This window comes from Notechis scutatus, chromosome 12 (genome assembly GCF_049901735.1).
Source record: "Notechis scutatus isolate UNSWTSFEM ecotype Mainland chromosome 12, rNotScu1.2, whole genome shotgun sequence".
In the NCBI taxonomy this organism is placed as follows: domain Eukaryota; kingdom Metazoa; phylum Chordata; class Lepidosauria; order Squamata; family Elapidae; genus Notechis; species Notechis scutatus.
This window is the reverse complement of record NC_142020.1, coordinates 16,458,919-16,481,983: the sequence shown is the minus strand read 5'-3', so window position 1 is coordinate 16,481,983 and position 23,065 is coordinate 16,458,919. Positions and strand designations below refer to the sequence as shown.

Genomic DNA, 23,065 nt, shown 5'->3' with positions numbered 1-23,065 from the left:
AATAGTTATTTCAGTTCAAGTGCACCTTGAGGTCATTTGATCTCAGGATTGAGCTGTTCCACTTCTGATGGCCCCCAGTTTAAGTTTTAATACATTTTCTTTTTGATAATGGCTTAATGCAGATCCTTGAAGCTGTGTGGACTTCAACTCCCGGAATTGTCCAGCCTATGCTAGCTGAGAAATTCTGGGAGTTGAAGTCCACACATCTTCATGTTCCCAAGGCTGAGAAACACTGACTGAATGTGTTTTGTTGCACCCCCTATCTCATACCATGGACCCTTAAGATCGCTCGCTGAATCGAGATGTCAGGCCTAGAACTAATTTAAAGACGTATCCATGGTTTATTGAATCCATGCTATGGGCTGGCCATCTATGTTTTACGTATTGGATGGGGAAGCCATCTGGAAATTGGAAAGCTGTGGGCTAGACCCAGATGCCAATGACACATCAGTAGAGAAAGCTGAAGGGGTGTGTGCTTGTGAAGTTACCAGATGTTGACCATTAGTCCAGCAAGTGGATCAAGAAACCTGGCTGACTTTAACTGATCTAGAAAGCTAAGTTGGGTTCCTTGGATGAGGGGATCCATCAAAAATATCCACAGTTGGAAGCTCTAGATTAAAACCAGAAGAAGGTTAGGACAACCCTCTCCAAGCTTCACCAGGAGAACCTTTTGGACATGGAGCCACTAGCTGGACTCTTCTTCCCCTTAGTTCTTCCCCTTAGCGCTCCATCCTTCGTCCGTGTTCTCTAACCGAGACCCCAGCCAGCCCCCAGACCACCTGACCTCTCCCTGAAGGCCCCTTACAGATGTTCTGCCTGGAGGAAGCAGCTCCCTCTGTCTGGACCTGTGTCCCAATTTGGCCCAAGCCAGCCCTCCTCCTGACCCCTCCGTTCTGCTCTCTCCACAGGTATGCGCATTCTTGTCACCTTGCTCCTAGACACTCTGCCTATGTTAGGCAACGTCCTCCTCTTGTGTTTCTTCGTCTTTTTCATCTTTGGCATCGTGGGGGTGCAGCTCTGGGCCGGGCTGCTGAGGAACAGGTGTTTCCTGGATTCCTCCTTGCAAAGGTAAGTTTTCCAAAGGTGACCCTCTCCTTCCCTCTTCTCGCACCAGCCCTACAGTTGCTAGAGGCAGGCAGCCGATTCTGCCGGTCACCAAGCAACAGCAAATAGTTACTTTAGTATAGTGTTGGCTTTTTGCTGATAAAGGAGGAGGGGGAGGGGGAGGGGGGAGAGGGGAGGAGGAGGGGGAGGGGAGAGCCTACTCTGGGGATTTTCTGCCTGAGGTTTTAAAATAAGTTGAGACGGCTTTGAACATAATTCAAGGGTCCGACACCCTTGTCTGCTGACCTGAGTGCGAATGACATTTTCCAGCACTGCTAATTAGTCCTGAGAGTGGTGCAGGTTCGCTTCAGTCCATCGAAATAGAGCAGGAAGGGACCTTGAAGATCTTCTAGTCCAGCCCCCTGATCAAGCAGGAGACCCTAGACCATTCCAGACAGGTGGCTGTCCAGCCTTTTCTTAAAAACTTCCAGGGATGGAGCCCCCACAGCTGTTCCACTGGCAGATTGTTCTCATGGTTAGGATGAACATTGTTCAAGTTGCCAACTAGATCAGAATGAGAGTTCCTGCCATTGAATCTGGGATCGATGCTGTTGAGGGTTCCAGAAATCAGCCGAGGCAGCCAAATAGTGGCCAAATATCCCTCTCGCCATTTGATCCACTTGTGAAGTGTATATGCCGCCCATCTCGAGTTAGCTCAACCCTACTATGATGGGAAAGAGGTAACAGGGAAAGAATATGGAAAGCAACACACAGAATGATACATACACACATCTGCACACGCACACACTGCCCCCCCCCAAAAAAAGAGGAGGGGTAAATTAACTTAAATCTATGGAAGTAGGCAATATATCCAAGTTTGCCATCCATGTTATTTTATTTATTGCATCCAGAAGTTGGGTGCTCCGTTGAACGTTTTTCAGAAGAGATTGGGTAGCCATTGGTCCGAAATGGTGTAGGGTCTCCTGCCTGAGCGAGAGTTAGGCTAGATGACCTCCAAGGTCCCTTCCAGCTCCGTTATTCTGTTACTACAAGCATCAACTGTGCCTGGAGGCTGGGAATGGGGGTACAAGTTCTTCCCATTGCCTTGAGCCAGGCCCGGAAACCAGGATCCTAAGCGGTTCTGGATTGGGGGCTATTTCTGTTGATTTTTTTCCCCTGGTCGCCTCTGCAATCCTTCAGTCCTGCAACAATTCTCTAGTGTAGGTTTTTGCCCCCGGAGACTGAGACAGAACATAGAGCGATAAGGTTGGAAGGATCCTGGGCGGGGGGGGGGGGGATTTGTGAGAGGGCCCCAGGAATGGAGAAATATCTTCCAATATTGCCCCACAAAAGAGGTGGACCATGGGCAATAATGCCCTTATTCTGGGTGGGAAGAAACTGCCACAATGGGGAGGGCTCTTCAAAGACATCTAAGGAAAAACGGAGTCCCTCCCCACAGGGCTGGGCAACTGGTGGCCCAAAAATTCTGCCTATTTCTGACGGTCTGATCAAAGCAAAGGAAAGGTTAGAAAAACAAGTCACCCACTCCTTAGCAATTAACACCGGCTACTATCTCTGCCGAGCAGCCAGTCCAATCCCAGCACAAGGAAAAAAAAGATTTGAGATAAGCCTTCAGCACCGGTTAATTTCTTTTTCTCGGCTCTTTTTGCAACCCAAAAGAGGGTCGTTTCCTTAACAGATGCGCCAAGGGAGAGATTTTGTAAATAAATAAAAAATACCTAGCTCAGAAAGGAAGAACTTTGTGGGGGTGTCCAAGAGAGTTGGACCATGAAGATGCCAGAAGGAAAGGTCCAGGTCTCATGGAGATTGGGTTGGCCAAACTCTTGATTCCAGCCCTTGGGCAGCCTCTCAAGAAAGCATGTCCTTTCTTGTGGCTGTGAATCCCACAGGCTAATCATCACCCTGTGAATTAGCCTTTCCTATTGCATTTCTTCCTGGCCTTCCATGTAACGACAAGAAACTTCTGGAAGAGAATATTTGCAGCTCAGAATCAAACTGTGGGGTCCTTGGTGCCCTCTGAGCATCACTGTTTTCGTGCAGACGTTTCATGAGCCGTCTAGGTCATTTCATCAGTGCTAGAAGAGGGTGGGTTTGCAGAGAAGGGGAGGAGGAGGAGGAGGCGGACTGTGGGGTCCTTGGTGCTCTCTGAGCTTGGCTGTTTTCTTGCAGATGTTTCATGACCCAACTAGGTAACAACATCAGTGCTAGAAGGGAGGAGGATTTTAGCTTCTCGTACTGATGAGGTTCCCTAATTGGGTCATGAAATGCAAGAAAATCACCAGGCTCAGGAAGTATCAAGGACCCCATCAGAAACTTCTCTGCCTTGTCTCCTCTTTCTGCAGGGTTAAAGAAGGCAGCTGCTGTGAATGCAGCCAAGCCGAAAACCTATTTTCTTGTTTTCTTTTAAAAGCTACACTGCGCAGCTTTGCAGCTTAAGCAACACTGGAATAGTTTATAGAGAATTGGGCCGCCAAAGAGTCCTCAGTGCATCTATTTGTAGTGAGCCAGTCTGGAAAAATTTGCTTCCCATTTTGATGCTTGTTTATCTAGTTGGCCAGATATTTAGACTGGTCCCCTATCGAGCCCTTCCAGGGACCTATCGTCACAGGATGTCAGCTGTTCCAACTCAAACTTCCTTTGGCAATTGTCCACTAAAGTTTGGCTACTTTAGGGGGGAAAAGGACCGGGGGGACATGATAGCAGCCTTCCAGGATTGGAGGGGCTGCCCCAAAGAAGAGGAAGGGGTCAAGCTCTTCTTCAAAGCACCTGAAGGCAGGGCAAGAAGCAACAGATGGAAACTCATCAAGGGGAGAAGCAACCTGGAAGGAAGGAGAGACTTCCGGACAGGGAGGACAATTAGCCAGTGGAACTGCTTGCCACCAGAAGTTGTGGCTGCTCCATCATTGGAGGCTGTTAAGAAGAGACTGGACAGCCACTGGTCTGAAATGGGATAGCTTCTCCTGTTTGAGCAGGGGGCTAGACTAGAAGACCTCCAGGGTCCCTTCCAGCTCTATTCTATTCTTTCTCTCCTCTGCTGCTGCCTCCAGGTACTGCAATGTCCACCCTGCAGACTTTTTTGTCCTTTTATGATTATCGTTACTGGTTTGTGCCCGGTTCAGATAAGCCTTGGCTGTGCACTGGTTTCTCCTCCCTTCCCATTCTTGCATTTTTCCCACTTGGCTGAACAGGAATTCATGTTTTTAGGTACCGGAATATTATCTGCTTCTTAACCATCTCTTGCTCTATTCCCCCCCCCCCTTCCTTCCTTTCTCCTTCTCAAGGACACACAACCTGACTTTCCTGCATAAGTACTACCGGCCGGAAGAGAGCGAGGAGAACCCCTTCATCTGTTCGTCCCTCCGGGATAACGGCATGCAGAAGTGCTCCAGCATCCCAAACCGGAAGGAGTCCAAGATGGACTGCACGTTAACCGTGGACGCTTACATCCCACAATTGGACTCGCTGGACTTGGGTGGCCGCAACGGCTGCATTAACTGGAACCAGTATTACAATGTTTGCAGGACGGGGGACTTGAACCCACACAATGGAGCTATTAATTTTGATAATATTGGCTATGCTTGGATAGCTATTTTTCAGGTAAGGGGACTTCTTTCGTGGATCGCGACAGGGGGTTTGAGATGAGCAGCTGCCGGGATGTGGAATTATCCTCAAGGATGGTTGATGCCGCTAACAACAACACACTTCCTCTGCCCTGGCAGGGCCGGCAAAGCAAAATAACTTTAGTTCTTGTTTTATTGTTGCAAACTAACAAGAACCCGGGGCAAGTGGCAGCAGTACACAAGTAACTAAAATCATACGACGAGAAATGTTTCCTTGCAGATGTTCCATGACCCAGCTAGGGAATGTCATCCGTGTGAGGAGGAGGAGGAGGAGGACTGTGGGGTCCCTGGTGCTCCCTGAGCGTGGTTGCTTTCTTGTTTCGTGACCCATCTGGGGAACATCCTCAGTGCTAGAAGGAAGGCCTGCCAGAAAGCAGCCAAGCTCAGAGAGCACCAAGGAGCCCACGAGGGCACCCCCAAAGCAGACCCTGCCGGGCAGCCTTCGAAAAGCTGCTGCTCACCTTGAGCCAAAAGGAGGTGGGGGAGGGAATCCCAGGGGTGTTTGGGGGGCCTTCATCCTCTCCTCTGCCCTCCTCCAAAGCACCCACCATTGTGGTGCCCTTATTGTGCAATGGGCTTTCGGCTATGATTCAGAGAAGCGATTGCCTTCTGGAGTGAAAGAGGGAAGGTGGGGCCTAAGTCAATGGTGAAATATTTCATGTCCCCCCAAGAAGCTACAGAGGCAGGAACTGGCTGGGGCGCGGCTTATTGCTGACCCCCTCTGTGAGGTGCATTGCCCACCTCATTATATGACCGTGTCAGTAGTTGGCAGGAGTAAATAAAGGGGTAAATGAAGCGTTCAGCGCATGTCGCACTCCGGAGTTCTACCAGTTGGAACTGCAATCGCTGCAGGAGGATTCTTGCCTCGCAGGAATCAGTTTCGTCTCTCCCCTTCCAATGGGGAGGGAGCCTCTTCAGAACACACCTGGCTGGTTCCAAGGAGACTCTTGGTTGGCCTTTACAACAATGCTCAGTGTTTTGCTTCAGTTGCCAGGATTCCTTTTCGCATTGAGCCCTAAACCTGGCCGGGGGGGCAGTTGCAGAACACCTGGCAGGTAGGGCTACAAGCAGCTTCCTGATTCCCCTGGGAGTCTATTCTGGGCTATTACCCTTTGGTGGGTTCTTCCAGCCCTCTGCTCTACCTCATCTTCTTGACCCTTGTGGCACAGCTAACTTGGGCCAGCCTGAGTCCCAAGCTGGCACAGCATGGATGAAACTCTGCACATCTGGCAGGAGAAGCCAGACCTTCTGAATCCATGGAGGAAGCAAAGGTTGGTAGATTCACTGCTTCTGCTCAGCCTTCCTTTCTCAGGCTGTGCAGGTCATGAGCCCCCACAGCTTCCTTCTGTCCAAAGAAGTTATCAAAATCCTGCAGGGAATTCTGGGTGCTGCTGACAGCAGCTTTAATATTATTCAGGATTTCATTTTCTAGCGCCTCTTCTCTCCTCTGCTCCTCTCTCCCCAACAGCTTCAGGAAAGAGAGGGAAGACGAACGGAGGTTGTCTTCTCTCGGACATTCTGCGCACGTGTTTTTCTCAGCAAGGCTGATGGGTTTTCACCAACAGATTGGTTCTATCAGCAGGGAAGGAATTCCACCTTGCAGACGGCCAAGAGAAGGCCAAGGAAGCCTCTTTAGCAGGGCTTGGTTGAGCCATCAAGGGAGATGCCTTCCAACAAAATAGCTCTTTGGAACGCAATGTTCTTCCTGCGCTCCCCTGGTTCTCCCTCCTGCGTATTTCAAGCAAATGCTGCTTTAGAATTCTACACAATTCACCAAGGGTTCGTTTTATTCCAGGAAGCATCACACCTGCAAATCTTTGTGGGTCTCAAATGCAGTCACCTTGGGACCAAAGAAGGCTTAGTTCAAGACACGCAAAATTGCTTCTCAGTTTTTGGGGTAGGGCACAGTTCTCTACCCCACAATTTGTGGGAACAAGGCAATGTCCCAACGATGCCTTGCTTTTTCGGCAGTGTGCAGAAGGTTCCCACAGTTGCTTTGAGGGATGGAGCCCAGAAATGTTGAGAAATCCAGCAATAGGATCTGATTTGATTCAGGCTCCAGATCAAAGCTCCTCCTGCTTACAGCCCACCCAGAGGAAAAATGGATGACACTTTCTTGCATTTCACCCGAAAGGGGTGGAATTTGCAGGAACTCCAGAATGCCACGGAAGGAGACATCTCGCCTCCTTCCAGGAGATCCTCCATCCAAGGAATTATCTGGCTGGCTTTGCTCTTGTCTTGGATGAGTCTTCCACAGCTTCTCGGCTGGCAAAGGAGCCCTGGCATCTGGAGATAGGAAAGTGAGTAGCCACCGAGAGCCCCCATGCTGCCAGTCAGGCCTCGGAGACCACCTCTCCAGGGAAATGGAGGGTGTCACTCTTACCAATTACGCAAAACACTTCACAGGCTCAAAGCAGATCTGCTTCGCCCCTTTAATCCAGTGAAATATTGCCAAGGGTTATTTGTCCAGTTCTTGGTTGTGGCTGGGCTTGCCTGAGAAAACCATTCCAAATCTTGGCTTCTTGTTTTCCACCCTCCAATCTGCAGGGCTGGCTTGCTGGATTGATGCGCTCACACACCACAAAACCATGAATTCCATTTTACTGCCTGCCACAGCACAGCAAATGCTGGGGCTAATTAGCATGATGAACCAAGCCTCATGAATATGTAATGAAGCACAATTTATTTTCCATTACTACAGTTGCAGTTGATCAATGTTTTTGGGGGCTGTGAAGTTTCTGGGCAAACCACCTCTCAGACTTCTGTGGACAGAGAAACAGGAGAGATTGCTTCTCCACCAGTTTTCATCAAGGAAACAAAGAGCTTTTAGCTTTCCAGAAAGTCATCGCATCCTTAGAAACACCCGCTTCTTGCGTTGGGACTTTTTGACAGGCCAAGAGATGGAGAGGTCTGTTTGTCAGCAGCTTCATTCCAAGGTTGGGATGGTGGTTTGTTTGGAGAAAATTCAAGCAAAGGAGGAAGGGAGGGAGGGAGGGAGGGAGGGAGGGAGGATCTCAGAGATTTGTCTTTTGAAAAATGTGTCCTGATCTGGAACCAGAAAATTAAAAATATTTTAGAGAGTAAAATAATAAGCCTTGAAGAGATAAAAGAGAATAATTCTTCCTATGTGAATTCTTCCATGTCTCCCAGAGGAGACAGTTTCCTTCCTGGACTTTGGAGCCAGATTGGGAGTTAATTTGGCACATCCTGCAGGAGAAAGTTGCCACTTTCCGAGGGCAACCGGCTTCCTCGGTGCAAAAGGGAAAAACCGGGGCCTTCCTATAAGCGACGGAAGCATATGTTTTACTCATGAGAGGGTCACACAAATCCATGTACCGTTTTAAGAGGTCACAGCACTGCAGCACTTGGAATCCTCTGGCCAGCCCAAAGGCTGCCTTGGCTCGGCATGATGCGCACCTCACATCAAACTAACCAATAGCCCGCCGAGCCCCACAAAGAAAGACCAAACCAGAATAATTGCAACAAAGCTAAGCGTTTTGTAGAATTGCAACTCCTCCATCTTGGCCTGAGGTGCAAAGCACCTGGTGTGAACAGAGCCCATACATCGCCTTCCAGCGGGCACTGAGACAAGGAGATCGCATTTCCTTCAGCACCTCCAAGTCCACCAGGTAGGAAGGGGAATTTCTGCAGGGCAGGAAACAGACCCTGTACACCTGATTCTCTCTCTGTATTCTCCCCCCAAAACGTGGCATAGCCCCCACGCATGAACAAAAGGAGGAGAGGAGTCTTATTCCCACTTATTTCCTTTCCCTGGATTCCATTCGGAGGCTCTCCTGCCGCAAGGAAGCCTCCTCCGTCTCCAATATCCTGGGGTCCCTCCGCTCGTTCTTCCTTGGAGCGCCTGGGGAGAAGCAGCAGCCACCTGTTTCTGCAGCTGTTCCAGAAGGGTGACGAGAAGAGAAACCCATCCTAGGAAGGCGAGGGATGGTGACAGAAGGGAAACCCTGGCGTGGGACCAAGGCGTGCCGGCGGTGCCTCGGTTTCCCTTACAAGATGCCTCCCAGCTCTGGATTCCCAGCACAGCTCGGAGGAGGAGGAGGAGGAGGAGCCTTCAGGGCTGCCCAGCTGCTCCCAAGTTGAGGTGCCAAGACAGGAGACGGGCAACTGGCCGGATTCCATCTTTTCCTTTTGCAGTCAGCCAGAAGGACTTTGATGTGATGGAGGCTGAGGCATCTTTCAACCTCTTCTCTCGCGTACGCTTCCCTCCCACGCCAGGCTTGCTTTGAAACTCACGTTATTAGACCTTATTTCAGATAAGCTCCACTCTGAGGGGGTTCGGAGTCCTTGGAAGGGACCTCCAAGAAAGCACGCAGGGCTTGTGCTCTTGGGGGGGTTGTTGATAAGGGACGTATTAATGGGTGATGAGGAAAGGTCCATGGATCAAGGAGAAGAATGGCATAAGTCAGCATCTTATTTCCAAGCATGGCTAAGCAGATGCTTCTTCTCTGTGGGTCTCCTCCCCACCACCAGCATCCAGATAGGCCATTTTTGAACCTGGAGGAATCCTTCCAGTGAGCCACCCACTGAATTTCCCCCCAGGAATTGTCCAAACCCTCTTTTACAGCAGTCTGAAACCAGGGTTCACTGTGGGATGTTAAGTTCCTTGAGTTAGTTAATTCTGTGTTATCTGGAGAAGAGTTTCTTGAGTGGAGAGCCTCCATTTGAGGAAGTTCAGTCCCACCCGGGGCCAGGAAAGTGCCTGTCTGCCTCGTACTGGCTTACGACTCACATATGTGTCTGTGTGACGATCCTGAAGTCTTTGCTGCGTGTCCATACTTGGTCAAGAAGTGATCCCTCGACCGAAGCATTCTGAGATTAGCTTCCCAGCCCAGATGAGGCCAACCGGGTTCTACGATCCAAGCTTAAGCCAGCTGAAGTTCTCAAGATCTTCCAAGGTTGACTGGCCCAAAGGCATCTCCAGGAAAGGCCACCTGGCACTCTCTCCCTCCTTCTTGCCGTTTGGACTCTAGAGTGGTGGTGGTGGACGTTTTGTGCAACCAGATTGTGCATCAGCACAAGGATTGTGTGAAGGAGTGGCTTCCCCCTTTGCGTCTGGGTGTCTGCAAGGTAGGACTGAAAAAATCAAGATGGTGCTCACAATGTTGGAATTGATGCTTCGCCTGCTTTTATGTGCCTTGTCCATGTGCCCCTGTGGCCCCATCTTGACCGTTTCACGACAACCTTCAGACCTGCCCACTTACAGGTTCCAGCACAACTCACTTCTTGTGGTGTTAATTCAGTCTTCGGTTCTTTTCTTCCGTAGCAAAAAGACGATGGGAAGCTGTAGCCGAGTGCCGTGGCTTCTCCGTGTAATTAAAACATCCTTCCCCTTCTTCAGACATTTGATGGTGACAGCAGCAAGGACAATTATGCAACTTTAATGCAGGCTGCTGAGCCAGTGGAAAAAGAAAGCCTTCACGGTGTATTTAAGGCCATTTATGGGCTCAGCCACGGAGATCAGATCTGAAACCCGGGTCTCCGTGGGAGGCAGATTCTCCACGCGGAAAAGGGAGGGGGGATAAATGATGGCCAGGCTGAGGCTTTGTGAATTGCTAGAAAGCTTCCGCTTCCATGTACCGAGCCTTGCATGCAGAAACCTAGCCCTCCTTCCCTTGTAGCTTGGGCCTCCCTGCTTCGCGCAGGCTGATTTTGACGCACAGGAAGCATTTAAAATGGAAATCTATCCCTCCCCACGTCCCAATTGTTCATCATGGCTCAGCTTCTCCAAAGACTGGCCTGAAGGTCTCACCACGTCATTGTTCTTCTTAGTTCATTGCTCCCAAGTTTTGACTTCCATCCAAATTTAAGAACAACCTGCCCTGGAAGGAAATGTGGGGCAAATTTGGGAAAACAGAAGAGCTCTCATTATTGCAATGACAGCCCCACAAAGACTCTTCCTCCAGGCTCCTACAAATCTTGACAAACCAGCCGTGCCTCTGTGTGTGTGTGTGTGTGTGTGTGTGTGTGTGTGTGCGCGCATGCATGCATGCATACAAGAATAACTAACCACCAACAGACTTTGATGTTAATCTTTATATTTTTCTTTCTTGAGTTGGCGTCAATTTGGATAATCTGTTTGGGCTCCTCCTGTCTTGCAGCAACAGTGAATGGGGGCATCTGATTAAACGGCAGAGCTTGGAGTCTCGCAGGAGGAGAACAAATAGTTTGCAAGAGCAGATAAATTTTATGGAGGGCAGGAGGTGAAGCCTTAATGGGCATCCCACTTTCTCCCTTTTAATTTTGGAAAAAGCTTAAATCCTCCGCTTGTTGGGTTCAGGGACGGATGGGGCTTCATTCTGACGGAGCGGAACCACTGGGCAACTCATGCAGTCCACAGGCTGCCTCATTATATCCATGCATGGGAAGCAAGTTGATCCAGTGGAAGGTTCTGGAAGTGACAAACCCAGAGAGATCCTGGTCCTTGGTTTCCCCTTCAGCCTCTTCTGCCAGCTCAAATGCCCATCAAAACAACAAGGGAGGAAACGACCCACAGATGCGTCTTCGGCAAAGCTCTGCTCTCCTTCACTTGAGGGTGATGAGAGCTGCTGCTATTTGTGTTCTCCAGTCCTGGGTGCCCACAAGGACTCTGTGTGAGCTGAATAAATGTTGAAGGGTGGGGGCGGGGAGTGTGTGTGTGGGGGGGGAGAGAGCGGTTGGAAGAACAGAAAGGAGAAGAACCCAGAAAAGACCGGAAGGGCAGGGCGGAAATAGCCGTGTCCTTCCTGGATTTTCTGCTTCTTAACTGGTCCCTGATGACGTTCTTAATGAGTTTCTCTCATCTCTGCTTCTCCTACAGGTTATAACCCTGGAAGGATGGGTTGACATCATGTATTATGTTATGGACGCACACTCTTTTTACAATTTTATATATTTTATACTACTTATAATAGTAAGTATGGGGTGGGACAGGGGGCTGGCAGCTCAGGTTAACCCCGTGGCTCTTAAGGATGAGGATCCTTTGAGCCGAGGGCGTCTGCAGGGTGGGGGCGTCTAAGGTTAAAGAGGGTGGCAATGACTGTAGAATCACTGTACAGCTGTGCAGCCCCCCCCTTTTTTTAAAAAAATCACCCTTTCTGTCCAGGTAAATGATCTCCTCATAACACCTGCCGTGGCTGTGGAAAGCTGCAAACCTCTCCCGGGTCTAAATGTCCTCGCAGCTAGACTATCCCCAAATTCCAAAGCCAGGTTGCCCATAACTAAGACGTGCACGATACAGTCTTCATTCCTGAAAATCTACTCTCAACACTTTGAGTGGTAGCAGCTTGTTTGAAGCACATCCAAGGTTCCAGCCCATGTGAAATCGCCAAGTGGGCCATTAACAACTTCCACTAGCAATAACACACACACACATACACACACACACAGCCTTTATGTCTGCATTAAGCTTTCCGTCATGGTGGTTTACATTAAGAAGCTAAGAGGGAAGTTTGTTCACATCAGAGGAGCAGCACTAAAGAGGAAGAGAGAAGCAGACGGGAACTTTCTTGGCAGCATCTCCAGCTTCTCCTGGCTCCAAATATCCCCGTGCTTTTGCCCAGAAAAGGCCCTGTTTTCACTGGGGGTGGGGGGGGCAGTTTAGCCCTAGTTCTGCCTTGGCCAGACCCTCCTTGGGTGCCTGTCTCCTGGGGTGGGCACCACAGTTCCAAAAGGGGAATGGAGCCATTGGTCTGAGGAGGACCACCTAGATGCAGAGTTCTTCATCTGATGATATAGAGGGATGTTTTGGGAATGGGAAGGCCACATATATTTGACTTCTGGGATATATTAGGAGTAGGGGGTAGGACCCAGTTGTAGGGGGTGGGCTGATTTCAGACTATTTAAGTAGGATGAGTCGTGTTGCAGTCAAAAGAGTCGTGTTGCAGTCTGAAATCAGATCCTGGGCTAGGCTCTTGAACTAATTCAGGGGTGTCTGAGGAGGGGCAAAAAACCCAATGACCACCTGATTGAATCCCCACTCCTATTTTACAAGTACCCGTCTTAATGCTCCTTTTTGGCTGACTATCGGCTTTTAACATACCTGGGTCTTCTTAGTCTAAATCAGAGGTGCTCAACCTTGTCAACTTTAAGACTTGTGGAGTTCAACTCCCAGAATTCCCCAGCCAGATAGCTGGGGATAAACCTCTTCAAACTTCCATGGGTCCAGAATGCATTTCTATTTCTTTACAGAGAGGAAATGCAAAGGAGAGTCAATTATGACTATGGCAGTGGTGCTTTTCAGAGTACCAGCAATTGGCCATCCTTAAAATTTCCAATTCAGGAAGAACAAAAAAAGTTGCTGTTATGGTTACATTGGCTGAGTTCACTCAAGGTGCCTTTCTTGGATGTCCCAAAGGTGCTTTTCCAAAAGGCAACTGGACTTTCTTTGCTTTTCCTTGAAGATATTTCTTCTTCAGTTCTGAAGCTTCTTGGATGAAAAGTGAAATGTCTTCAAGGAAAAATCTAAGAAAACCCCTTTGGGACCATCATGACCTGGATGACTGGGAATCTCCATAGACACTTTCCTTGGGTCACTCTATTTCCTTGTTTGCCCGTTCCTGCTAGGTCAGCCCAACACACCCGGCCATGAAGAGTTGACCAAGGTCAACTTTAGCCAAGCTCTGCATGGTGTTCCATCAATGGGTGTGGGGCGAGCCTGGCCGGTTGCCTCCATCTCCAAGCACTCTCTGTCTTCTTTTGGCTCTCCCAGGTTGGTTCTTTCTTCATGATTAACTTGTGCCTGGTTGTGATAGCAACACAGTTTTCTGAAACCAAACAGCGGGAGAACCAGCTGATGCAAGAGCAGCGAGCCCGCTACCTCTCCAACGACAGCACAATTGCCAGCTTCTCTGAGCCGGGAAGCTGCTACGAAGAGTTCCTCAAATACATCTGCCACATTTTCAGGAAAGTCAAACGGAGGGCCCTGCGCCTGTACAACAACTGGCAGAGCAAGCGGCGGAAAAAAGTCAACCCCAACAGTGGCGCAGACGATGTTCAGGGCCAGCAGAGTGGCAAGCGGCGCATCATGTCCATCCACCACTTGATCCACCACCACCACCACCACCATCACCACTACCACATCAGCAACGGGAGCCCCCAGGGGCCGAGGGCCAACCCAGGGATTTGTGACCTGGAGTTGGATGTCATGAAGCCTGGAAGCCAACTGATGCTTCCTCCATCTTCGCCCAGCCACCCAAGTGGTGGAACTGCAGATACGGAGTCCATCCGCAGTATCTACCACGCCGACTGCCACGTGGAAGGGACCTCGGTGAAATGCAAGTCTTCCAGCATTGCTGCAGGTGGCAAAGCTGCCAATCGGAGCGGCATGAACTACCCAACCATCTTGCCTTCTCCGGCAAACAAAGCCGGTGTCCCCCCCTTGTCCAAAGGGAAGAAAAATGAGGGTGGTGAGGCGACCTCCCCCGTTATGCCTGTGGTCAGCAGCCCAGCCCATCTGAACGCAGATTGTTATGGGAAGCTCCATCATCTAGTGGGAGAACGTGGTAAGAAAAATGGCTTCAATGGCCTAATTTAGACTCAGCATCCAGAGCAGAGATAAAAAAAAAGGTTAGAGATAAAAGCCCAGTAGAAGATCTCTGCTGCTACAGCTGAAGGTCTTGTCCAGGCTTGATTCCACCACCCCAGGTCACCTCTAAATCTGGAGTTTCTAACTACTTACTACAAATATTTGAAAGCCACTAACCTCCACAGTCCTCTGAACATTGTCAGTCCTCCAGTACTTGTGGCTTTGGCACTGAGTAGACACCAAGGGACCAAACCTCCCCCCCAAAGAAGATGTTTAAAGGCACTTCATAGGGTTACTCCTTAGGAAATTGATAGCCGTGCTTGTTGACGTATTTGATTTCTCTTTGGTTTGCACTTTGGTGTTTGTTGGACCTTCCTCAAGTTCCTAACGTTCCCCTTCCATTGCAGGCCTCTGCCGGACCTCCAGCATTTTGTCTGGCTTGAATGTGCCGTGTCCCTTGCCAGGGCCCCAAGCCAACACCTTGAGCTGTGAGCTGCAAAACTGCCCATTCTGTGCCAGCATCCTGGAGGATCCTGAGTTTGAGTTCAGCGAGGCAGACAGCTATGAGTCAGGAGAGGACAACAACGGGGTCTACGAGTTTACCCAGGATGTAAAACATGGGGATTTACGGGACCAGATCCAGCAGCGGAGGAACAAGAAAAAGAAGAAAAGGAAACCAGCCAAGGAGAGGAACAAGATAACCAAGCTCTGGAAGGCCTTTGGCAACAAGCTGAAACGGATTGTGGAGAGCAAGTATTTCAACCGTGGGATCATGATCGCCATTCTCATCAATACGCTGAGCATGGGCATTGAGTATCATGAACAGGTAAGGAGGTAGGTTGGCTTAGCTGGCCAAACTCAGGAGAGGCCATTGTCTGATCTCATACTGAAAGAACACATATTCTTGGACTTCCTTAAGAGGAGGGTCACCTGGCAACGCGTCCTTGGGTGGGGGACTCAGATTGAAGCCCTCTTGGTTGCATTGGGAATAGCGGTTTCAAGAATATGGCAGATGTTTACCTTGAACCCAACCAAATGTTGGTTTCATTTAATTCAGGATTATATAATAATAATTCTGATTCATCTAATACAGGACTCATGCTTAATGATTCATCTAATACAGGACTCATCATATGTTGGCTTATTTTGGGCTTTGCATGTGCTGTAAACTCAACTGACTGCAGTTTGTTCAATGAAACATGATTAGTGTGACCTGCAAAATAAACTTGAAGCAGCCCTCTGATTCTGGAATATACTGATCCACTTGTCCCCAGATCCTAGTGTTGAGGGGTATCTGGCCTGAGAAAAATGTGGGATTTGGAAACATGTCTATGGATCTCAGGCATATTAAGATAATCAAAAATTAATCCATGCAGTTGTTCCTCTTCCTCACGGTCGTCTGAAGACCACAACTCTTCCAAAATAATCTTTCATAATTTCTCCTGGAAGAAAATAAATCATTTGCTTTTCCTGGGTCTGAGAAGTTCTTCATTTAAAAAAAAATTCAGAGGAAGAGAAGTCCAAACTGTTCACACTAAGGTTGGGAACACTGTGGTACCAAAGAGCATGTCTTAAAGGTGAGGACACTATGTCCCAGGTGCTGGCATCTCATGAAGGACAGCTGGCTGGGAGGGGATGAGTCATCCCTGAAGCGCAGCTGGGTCATCGTGGCTGGACAATGCTGCCCTTCCTTTTGTCTGGAGTTTGGGGGGAGAGTTGGAATTCACTTGGTGTGAAATCTTCCTCCTTCTACATTCTACCGACTTCTTCCCCTCTGCTTCCAACTTGTTTATCTTTCCTGGATGAGATGCAAGGATGAGCCCACCCACCAGAGATCCTTGAGTGAACGATAGGATATCCCTGACTCGAGCAACCAATCAGTTTGGGTCTTCTGAAGACCTCACTGAAGGCAAAGCCGGTTGAGGGGGGGAGAAGAAAACACGAAGTCTTTGCAAGAAGGGAAGAAGTTCAAGTGGTCAACGGGGACTGAGGAGAACTGGTTGAAATCCACCCTGATCTTCAGAAAGAGAGTGGGTGGTCCTGGCCCATCTCTTCTCTCACAGAATAACCTACCTCATAAGGTTAATGTGGGGCTGAAATAAGAGAGGGGGAATAAGAGAGGGCGCATACATGAATCCCACACTCTCTGAAAGGTAAGTGGGACATTTCTCAAAACTCAGAATTCCTTTTAACTGAGCTTCATGTAGGATTAGCAATCCAATGATTAGTCACTGACAAGGAGTCCTCGTGAGCTTTGTGGTTGATCCAGCCTCCCACAACTGAATGTCTGGTTAACACAAGACTTTTGCACCAGCTCAGGATGGGAAAGGGGTATTGAACTCATCACCTGCTATTTCTCCCTCCTTGACCCCCCTGCTTTTCTTTGGGGAGTCGGCTTTGGGGAGCATTTCCGCTTGAGACGTTTGCCCTCAAGCCCTTGAACCAGCTGGGTCTTTGGAGACACCAAACGGGCCAGAGAGCCCATTCTTTGCTCCCAGCCCTCTTGCTGATTTCTCCAAAGGAAGCCACTGTTCTTCCACTGCTTTTCTTTTTCTTTCAAAATGATTGCATCGTGTTTTCTATTCTGTCTGGTTCCATAGGACATCACTCAGCGTTAGCTCAGAGTCGGGCAGGGCCTAAATTGAATTAATGAAATGTAATGTAATATGGTTTAATGTAATTCAGCAAATGAGAGGAAAGAGGGAGGTTGCGGAAATGGAGAATTTTACCTGGCCAGCCAGCCAGTTTCGAGATGCAATCGCTCGCCTGTGAATCTCATCCTTTAGGCTTTGATCCAATTGTGATTGATTGGAGCGATCAACCAAGGACGAGGTGGCTCAGCAGTGCTGACAGCTCTATCAGTAACCCAGTCCCAGGGGTGGCATGAGCTTCTGTGGGAATGCCATCTGCTGCTTTGGATTGCAAGATTGCTCCCCGGGTCCTTGATGATTTGGGTGAAAGGAGATGCAGAGGGGGCTACCTAACACAGATCCCAACCAGATCAGTTCAGCCTTATCATCTCAGATTAATTGCAAATGGATCTCAAACGTCATAGCAGCTTCTTTGCTCTTAATAGAAGTTCTGATGGAGGTTGAATACAGCCTATTCTTTGTCAGGTCCTTGAGATCACCTTAGGACTAAATATCCTTCCTTTCTCCTCTTTTCTTCTTCCTTCCTTCCTCCCTCCCTCCCTTCTCTCCCTTTTTTCCTTCCTTCCTTCCTTGAGATCAGGCCTTCTTTTCTTTGAGGATCCATGACAGGCTTACAAATACTAATCATGGGTTATTGAAATGCTATATGAATGGATAGGTATTCTTTGTGTGTGTGTGTGTGTGTGTGTGTGTGTGTGTGTGTGTGTGTGTGTGTCTGAGTCCATGCTTTCTAGAACAGGTCTGATTTTCCAGGGCTGCTTATTAGTTTACTGTATGGAGCCTCAAGAAAATTAAGGAAAGTTTCTGCTAAGTGAAGTAACAACCATTCTGGGTTACTTCTGGGTCTTCAGAAGTTGTGGGTGCCCCATCGCCGGAGGCTTTTAAGAAGAGACTGGACAACCTCTTGTCTGAAATGGTATACTGTAGACTCTCCTGCTTGAGCTGTGGGTTGGCCTGGATGACCTCCAAGATCCCTTCCAATTCTGCTACTCTTTGAAGTTCATCCCTCAGCAGGTCCTTCTCTGCCCCCCTCCCCTTCGTTCACAAGCAGTTGACTTTCCCAACTGTTTCCTTGACTTCTTCTCTAATTGATGGGCTGCTTGAACCAACGAACCCTTTGTTCTGGCACCCCATCCAGCTTCAGCCTCCCCTCCCTCTTTGTCCCACCAGCCACCAAGCAGCCCCTGCCAGAAAGCATTTCCATAAAAGTCTATACCTGGGGATGAGTAACGGCTTGGCCAAAGGGATCTCTGTGGCCTCCCTGCTTGATTAAACATTTCCAGCACCCTGGAAGTTGGAAGAGTAAACAATGGTAACCAGAATGGCTTTTGATCTCTCTGTTGGTCGACCAAAGTTATTGCCTCGACATGCTGCAAAGAGCAAGGCGTTATTCTGAATTCCCTCCGCCTGCCTCCCTCTTCGGCCTTTCTGGAAACAGTGCAGAAAAGAGCAAGCCAACAGTCTGAGGTTTGGAATTCCTTTCCTGCAAAGGCCAAAATATTTGGATTTGGGGTTTTCTTTCTCTCTTTCTTTTTTTAGAGGACGACTTGCAGACCTCATAAATCTTTATTAAATCCTCTGAATCAAACAGAGTTTTTCTCTTTGTCCAACTCTTGGATCTTGGAGGCTGCTTGTGAAACTGATCTCAGGGAAGGGTGGTTTGCATTTCCACTCACCAAATCTTCCCAGATCCAAAAAGAAACTTTGCGGGTTTGCCTGTAGACGTCTTCCTTTAAAGGGATATGCAGGTTAAGGCAAAAATGGACGGAGTGGATGTTCTGGGTAAAGACAATGAAAGGAAAGGTGGGAAGAAGTCGAGGCCTTTTTCTCCCCGCAAAGGCTGCCACTGGGGAATTTAGGGAGTTGAAGTCTACAAGTCCCAAAGTTGGCTGGATTGGAGCCCCCACCCCGATTTAGCTTCTGTTCTCCAGGAAGAGAAGCTTCAGGTAGCAGCATCTCCTGAACGCCTCCCCTGATTCTTCCTTCCCATTTGGGAGAGGTGGTAATTGATCTAATCTAGCCTGGCATTTAAGCCACTTGAAATAAAATTGCTTTTTGTCAAGTGAGGCTGAGAAATGGGAAGAGCAGAGCCTCAGCCCCTTCCTGGGAGTCCTGAGGGCGGCTAGGAAGTCTGCCTTGGGGGGGAGGGAGGGAGGGCATCCCCACAGGACCTGGGTTGGTTCCTCAGCAAAGTTAAAGGGACAGGAATGCGAGGAAGCAGCAGCTGGTTCACCTCCAAAACCAACCGAGCTGGAAGTCAGACCCCACATTCAAGACCAGGGCTCTCCAAACTGGCGACTTTAATTCTCCATATGCTGTCTGAGGGAGTCTGGGAGTTGAAGTCCACAAGTCTTAAAGGTCTGTGGAGATTCTCAGTCATCCAAGTCAGAACTGAAGAATGTTCTTGGATGAGAAGTGAAACATCTTCCCAAAAAAAAAAAAAAAGCCCAGAAAGACACAAGTCTTAAAGTTGCCGCGTTTAAACCCCCCTGTTCAAGACAATCGCCTCCTTTACTCTTCCCCAGAACAAGGAGCTTTGAAGCTCCCAAAGTGGCATCCCCAAGAGAAGGCCACCTGCCATTCTGGGCCTCCATCAATGCTAACTCAAATTATTGAATTTGTTCCCCTTTTCAGTTTTGTTTTTTTAGCCTGCTTTGCGATTCTAGGAGGCTAAGCACTGCTTAAAATCCCTGCCTCCTCCTTTTAACCAGATCATTAATTCAGCTCCTCACCCACCCAAGAGTGGAAACCCTTTTTAAAGGATTTCCAGCAATTGGAAGAGATGGGGGGATGGAAGGGGGCTTAGTTAATCCTACCTGAGCCCTGTTCTAATCTCCTCTATTTGTATTATTGTTTTTTTATGGGTGGGGGGTTTTCTATCAAGCACTTACTTCCTTAATGATGTTCATGCACTGGAAATCTAATATGGTGGCCAGAAAGTAATTCATTAGTTAAACAGATTAGTCATGGGAGAGATTGCAGAGCTCCGTGGAAAAGGCTTAATTTGCACAATGGCCACTCGCGTAGCTGCAGAGGTTCAATGGGAGGCAAGCGAGGGCTTTTATAGCCCATAACATCCATCACAGGGCTCAACCAGGGAAGGGAAATCCTGCTTCAGAGTCTCATTTAGCATCCTGGTCTACACTCAATCCCTACTAAAAGGACACGCTTGTGTCCTTATGAGAAGAAGGCCAACAGGTGAACATATTCTAGGGGGGTGCCTGTATGCTGATTTTTTTCCCTTGGATGGGACCCGTTGTTACAGATCCGTTCCCTTGAGTGGGTCACCCGATTCTCTTCGGAGCAGAGTTTTGCTCTGTTGACCTGGTCTTGCCTTCTCCGAATGCAATTTGATTCCAATAAAGGGGAATATTGGTAGCTTAGGGTTGAAACGAAGGGTCCTTGGGGCTCTCTAGAGCTTGAGTTCTTTTGCAGACGTTTCATGACCCAACTTGGAAACGTCATCAGTGCTAGTAGGAAGTGGGGTTTGCTCTATCCCCCTTGATGGGGATGGCTTTAAGAGTTTTTGGGTTGGGCCCTTTGGCAGTTCCTTGATTGGCCTATTGTCTACTTCTTGATGGTTGGTCTGATGTTAATCTTGGAGTTAATCTGTGCTCCTCTGGGGGCTGATTGCTGGTGGGGAAATGTTTTGGGGGTCTTTTTGTTCCCTTTTGGGCTGGTTGATTGTTTCACTTGCACAGAATGGGAACTGAAGTACACATGTCTTAACTTTCCTAAGACTGGGAAACCCTGACTTAGGGTTTAGCACTGGGTTTTGCACGCTCATCCCCCTTGCAATGTACTTCTTCTGGCATTTCATAGCTATCCTGCCATCCCTGTGTGTCTCCTCCAAACAGATTGACACGCATGGAGTTCCTTCTCCTATGTTGCTTGTCCCAGGCTAATTATGGTGAATTGTCCCCTTAACCACCACCCCCCCCCACCGTTTGTCTGGAAGGAGAAACGGGTCTAAGGCTGCAATTTCACAGAGTCGAGTCTTTGGAAGGCTCTCTTCCAGGCTTGGAAGCCGACCAAACACCCCATACAATCATCTACGCTTCTTCTTAATGCAAGGAAGTCTGGCTGTTGTACAAGAAGAGGCTGCCTTCCTACGTGCAGAAAGGTAGGGTAGAGACGCAACCTCTCCTTGTAAAACAACTTCCCTTCCTTGCGAAAAGACAACAACAACCAAAAAGCCCACAATGAACCCTTCTTCACTTCTGTTTAATCCGGGATTGTCTTCTTGTCATTCTGACAGCTACATGACATCTCAAATTGAGCTCTTCTTTTTCCTCTCTCCGTTGGGCATTGCCTGTTAGAATTCCCACACAGTTCTTGACCAATCTGGTTCTTTCGGGTTCTCAACATGCTGCTTTGTGGATGGTGATCACAGAAAGAGAAGGCATTTCCGCCCCTCCCCCCCGCCCCCAATAAATTCCCTTTTCCGCTTGGGGTTCCTGAGCAGGAGAACAGAGCGCCATCACTTTAGGAAATTAGCTAAGAGATATGGAGATTAGTCAGCCCTAAAGAAGAATAAACCATGCCCTTTCTTGGCTGGGAGCATAACCTGAAGTGTTCAGATCTCCATTGCATCCAACTCCTGCACAAAAGAGGTTTTCATTTTTCGAAGGCATTTCCCTATGCATTGGGGTTTTTTCATACATTATTTTCCGAAATACCCATTTATTTTGTATAGTCCTTTTTTATACTGAGACCACATTACAAATTCGGAGTTGCAAAAGTGTCTTAGCATTTCAGCTGGGGCACAGACCAGGGCAGAGCAAAGTAGACAGGGGGACGTTTGAATGAAGTTGCAAAAAAAAAAAATTGGTTTTCTTCCCACTCAGGGTGCTCTTTTCCTTCCCTGAATTAACAAGGTCTTCAGGGAAGCTCAAGCTCTGCCTTCTCCTACTCGCCTCATCTTATAACGCAAGGGAAAAGATTTTGAAAGTCCTCGCTGGTGGATCGGATTAACTTCCGTAATTATTTGGAGTTGTTGTCAACAGTCTGGTTGACTGGATTAGATCACTTTCAGTGCAACATTTACAAGAGTTGCTTGGAAACCAAGGACAAGATAGAGAAGGAATGCTCTTCCCAGCCAGCCTTTGTTTGTTGACTCCTTGTGGGTCTCGTCGTGTCCCTTGCTGTAATTCATATTTCATGCATCCTGGCTGAAAAACTGTTCTATGAATAAATAAACTGGCCTGAAAGGCTGTGGCAAGGCAAGATTGTGTGTTGGGTTGAGAAAGGGAGTTTAAAACATGTGGATGCTTCACAGCCCTTCCAAACTAAGGTTATACATACAATAGATCCGTTGCCGATATTTCATTCTCAATGGGGAAAAGACAGTTTCTAGCTGATAGATAGATAGATAGATAGATAGATAGATAGATAGATAGATAGATAGATAGATAGATAGATAGATAGATGATAGATAGATATGGTTGGTTGGATAGATGGATGGATGGTGGGTGGGTGGATGCATGGATATGATAAACACTTAACGCCTTCCTTCTGGATTGCTAATATTTGCAATTCATCTATATGTCAACCACTACATGTGTATTTTAAACAATTCTTCTTCTATCTTGATCCTATCTTGTTTGATACTTCATCTGCAATTATTGCTTTTCCATATTTTGCACCCTGTCACCCTATTTTACATTGTGATGACAATCTCTGTGGTCACAGGGTCAGGAAAACAATTCAGCTTGGCAATCACGATGGAGCAAGATAACATTGTCGATAACATTGTTGTCAAATATTCGGCTCTCCTTCATCTGCAGAGAATAATAGCTAAGGGAAGCATTTTGGCCTCCCATTCTGACTTGAATTACCTTGATTTCTCCCTCTTGCCTAGCCGGACGAGCTAACCAATGCCCTGGAGATCAGCAACATTGTCTTCACAAGCATGTTTGCTCTGGAGATGCTCCTCAAGCTTTTGGCTTTTGGCATCTGGGGTTACATCAAGAACCCCTACAACATTTTTGATGGCATCATTGTTGTCATCAGGTAAGTTGGCTTCTAACGTTGCCTCAGAAGAATCCTTTGCATGGTTCCCTCGACTTAAAACTGGGGCAAGGGAGATGGGGGGCGTGGAGAGGGAGAGAGAGAGAGAGGATTGAAATTGCCTGCCAGCTGAATTTCCTTGCCTGCTTATCTTTTTTACCACTGCAGCAAATCTTGGGGAAGTAATATTCCACTTC

General features: G+C 48.2%; 1 protein-coding gene across 1 annotated transcript in view; it reads left to right on the top strand.

Moving 5' to 3' along the window:
- LOC113422377 (voltage-dependent T-type calcium channel subunit alpha-1H) overlaps positions 1-23,065 on the top strand; it is a 125,534-nt gene that overhangs the window by 66,858 nt on the left and 35,611 nt on the right. Inside the window, 6 exon segments of the mRNA XM_087942303.1 lie at positions 909-1,068; positions 4,347-4,662; positions 11,503-11,595; positions 13,393-14,185; positions 14,616-15,034; positions 22,720-22,871. Coding sequence (XP_087798429.1) covers positions 909-1,068; positions 4,347-4,662; positions 11,503-11,595; positions 13,393-14,185; positions 14,616-15,034; positions 22,720-22,871 — 1,933 coding nt within the window.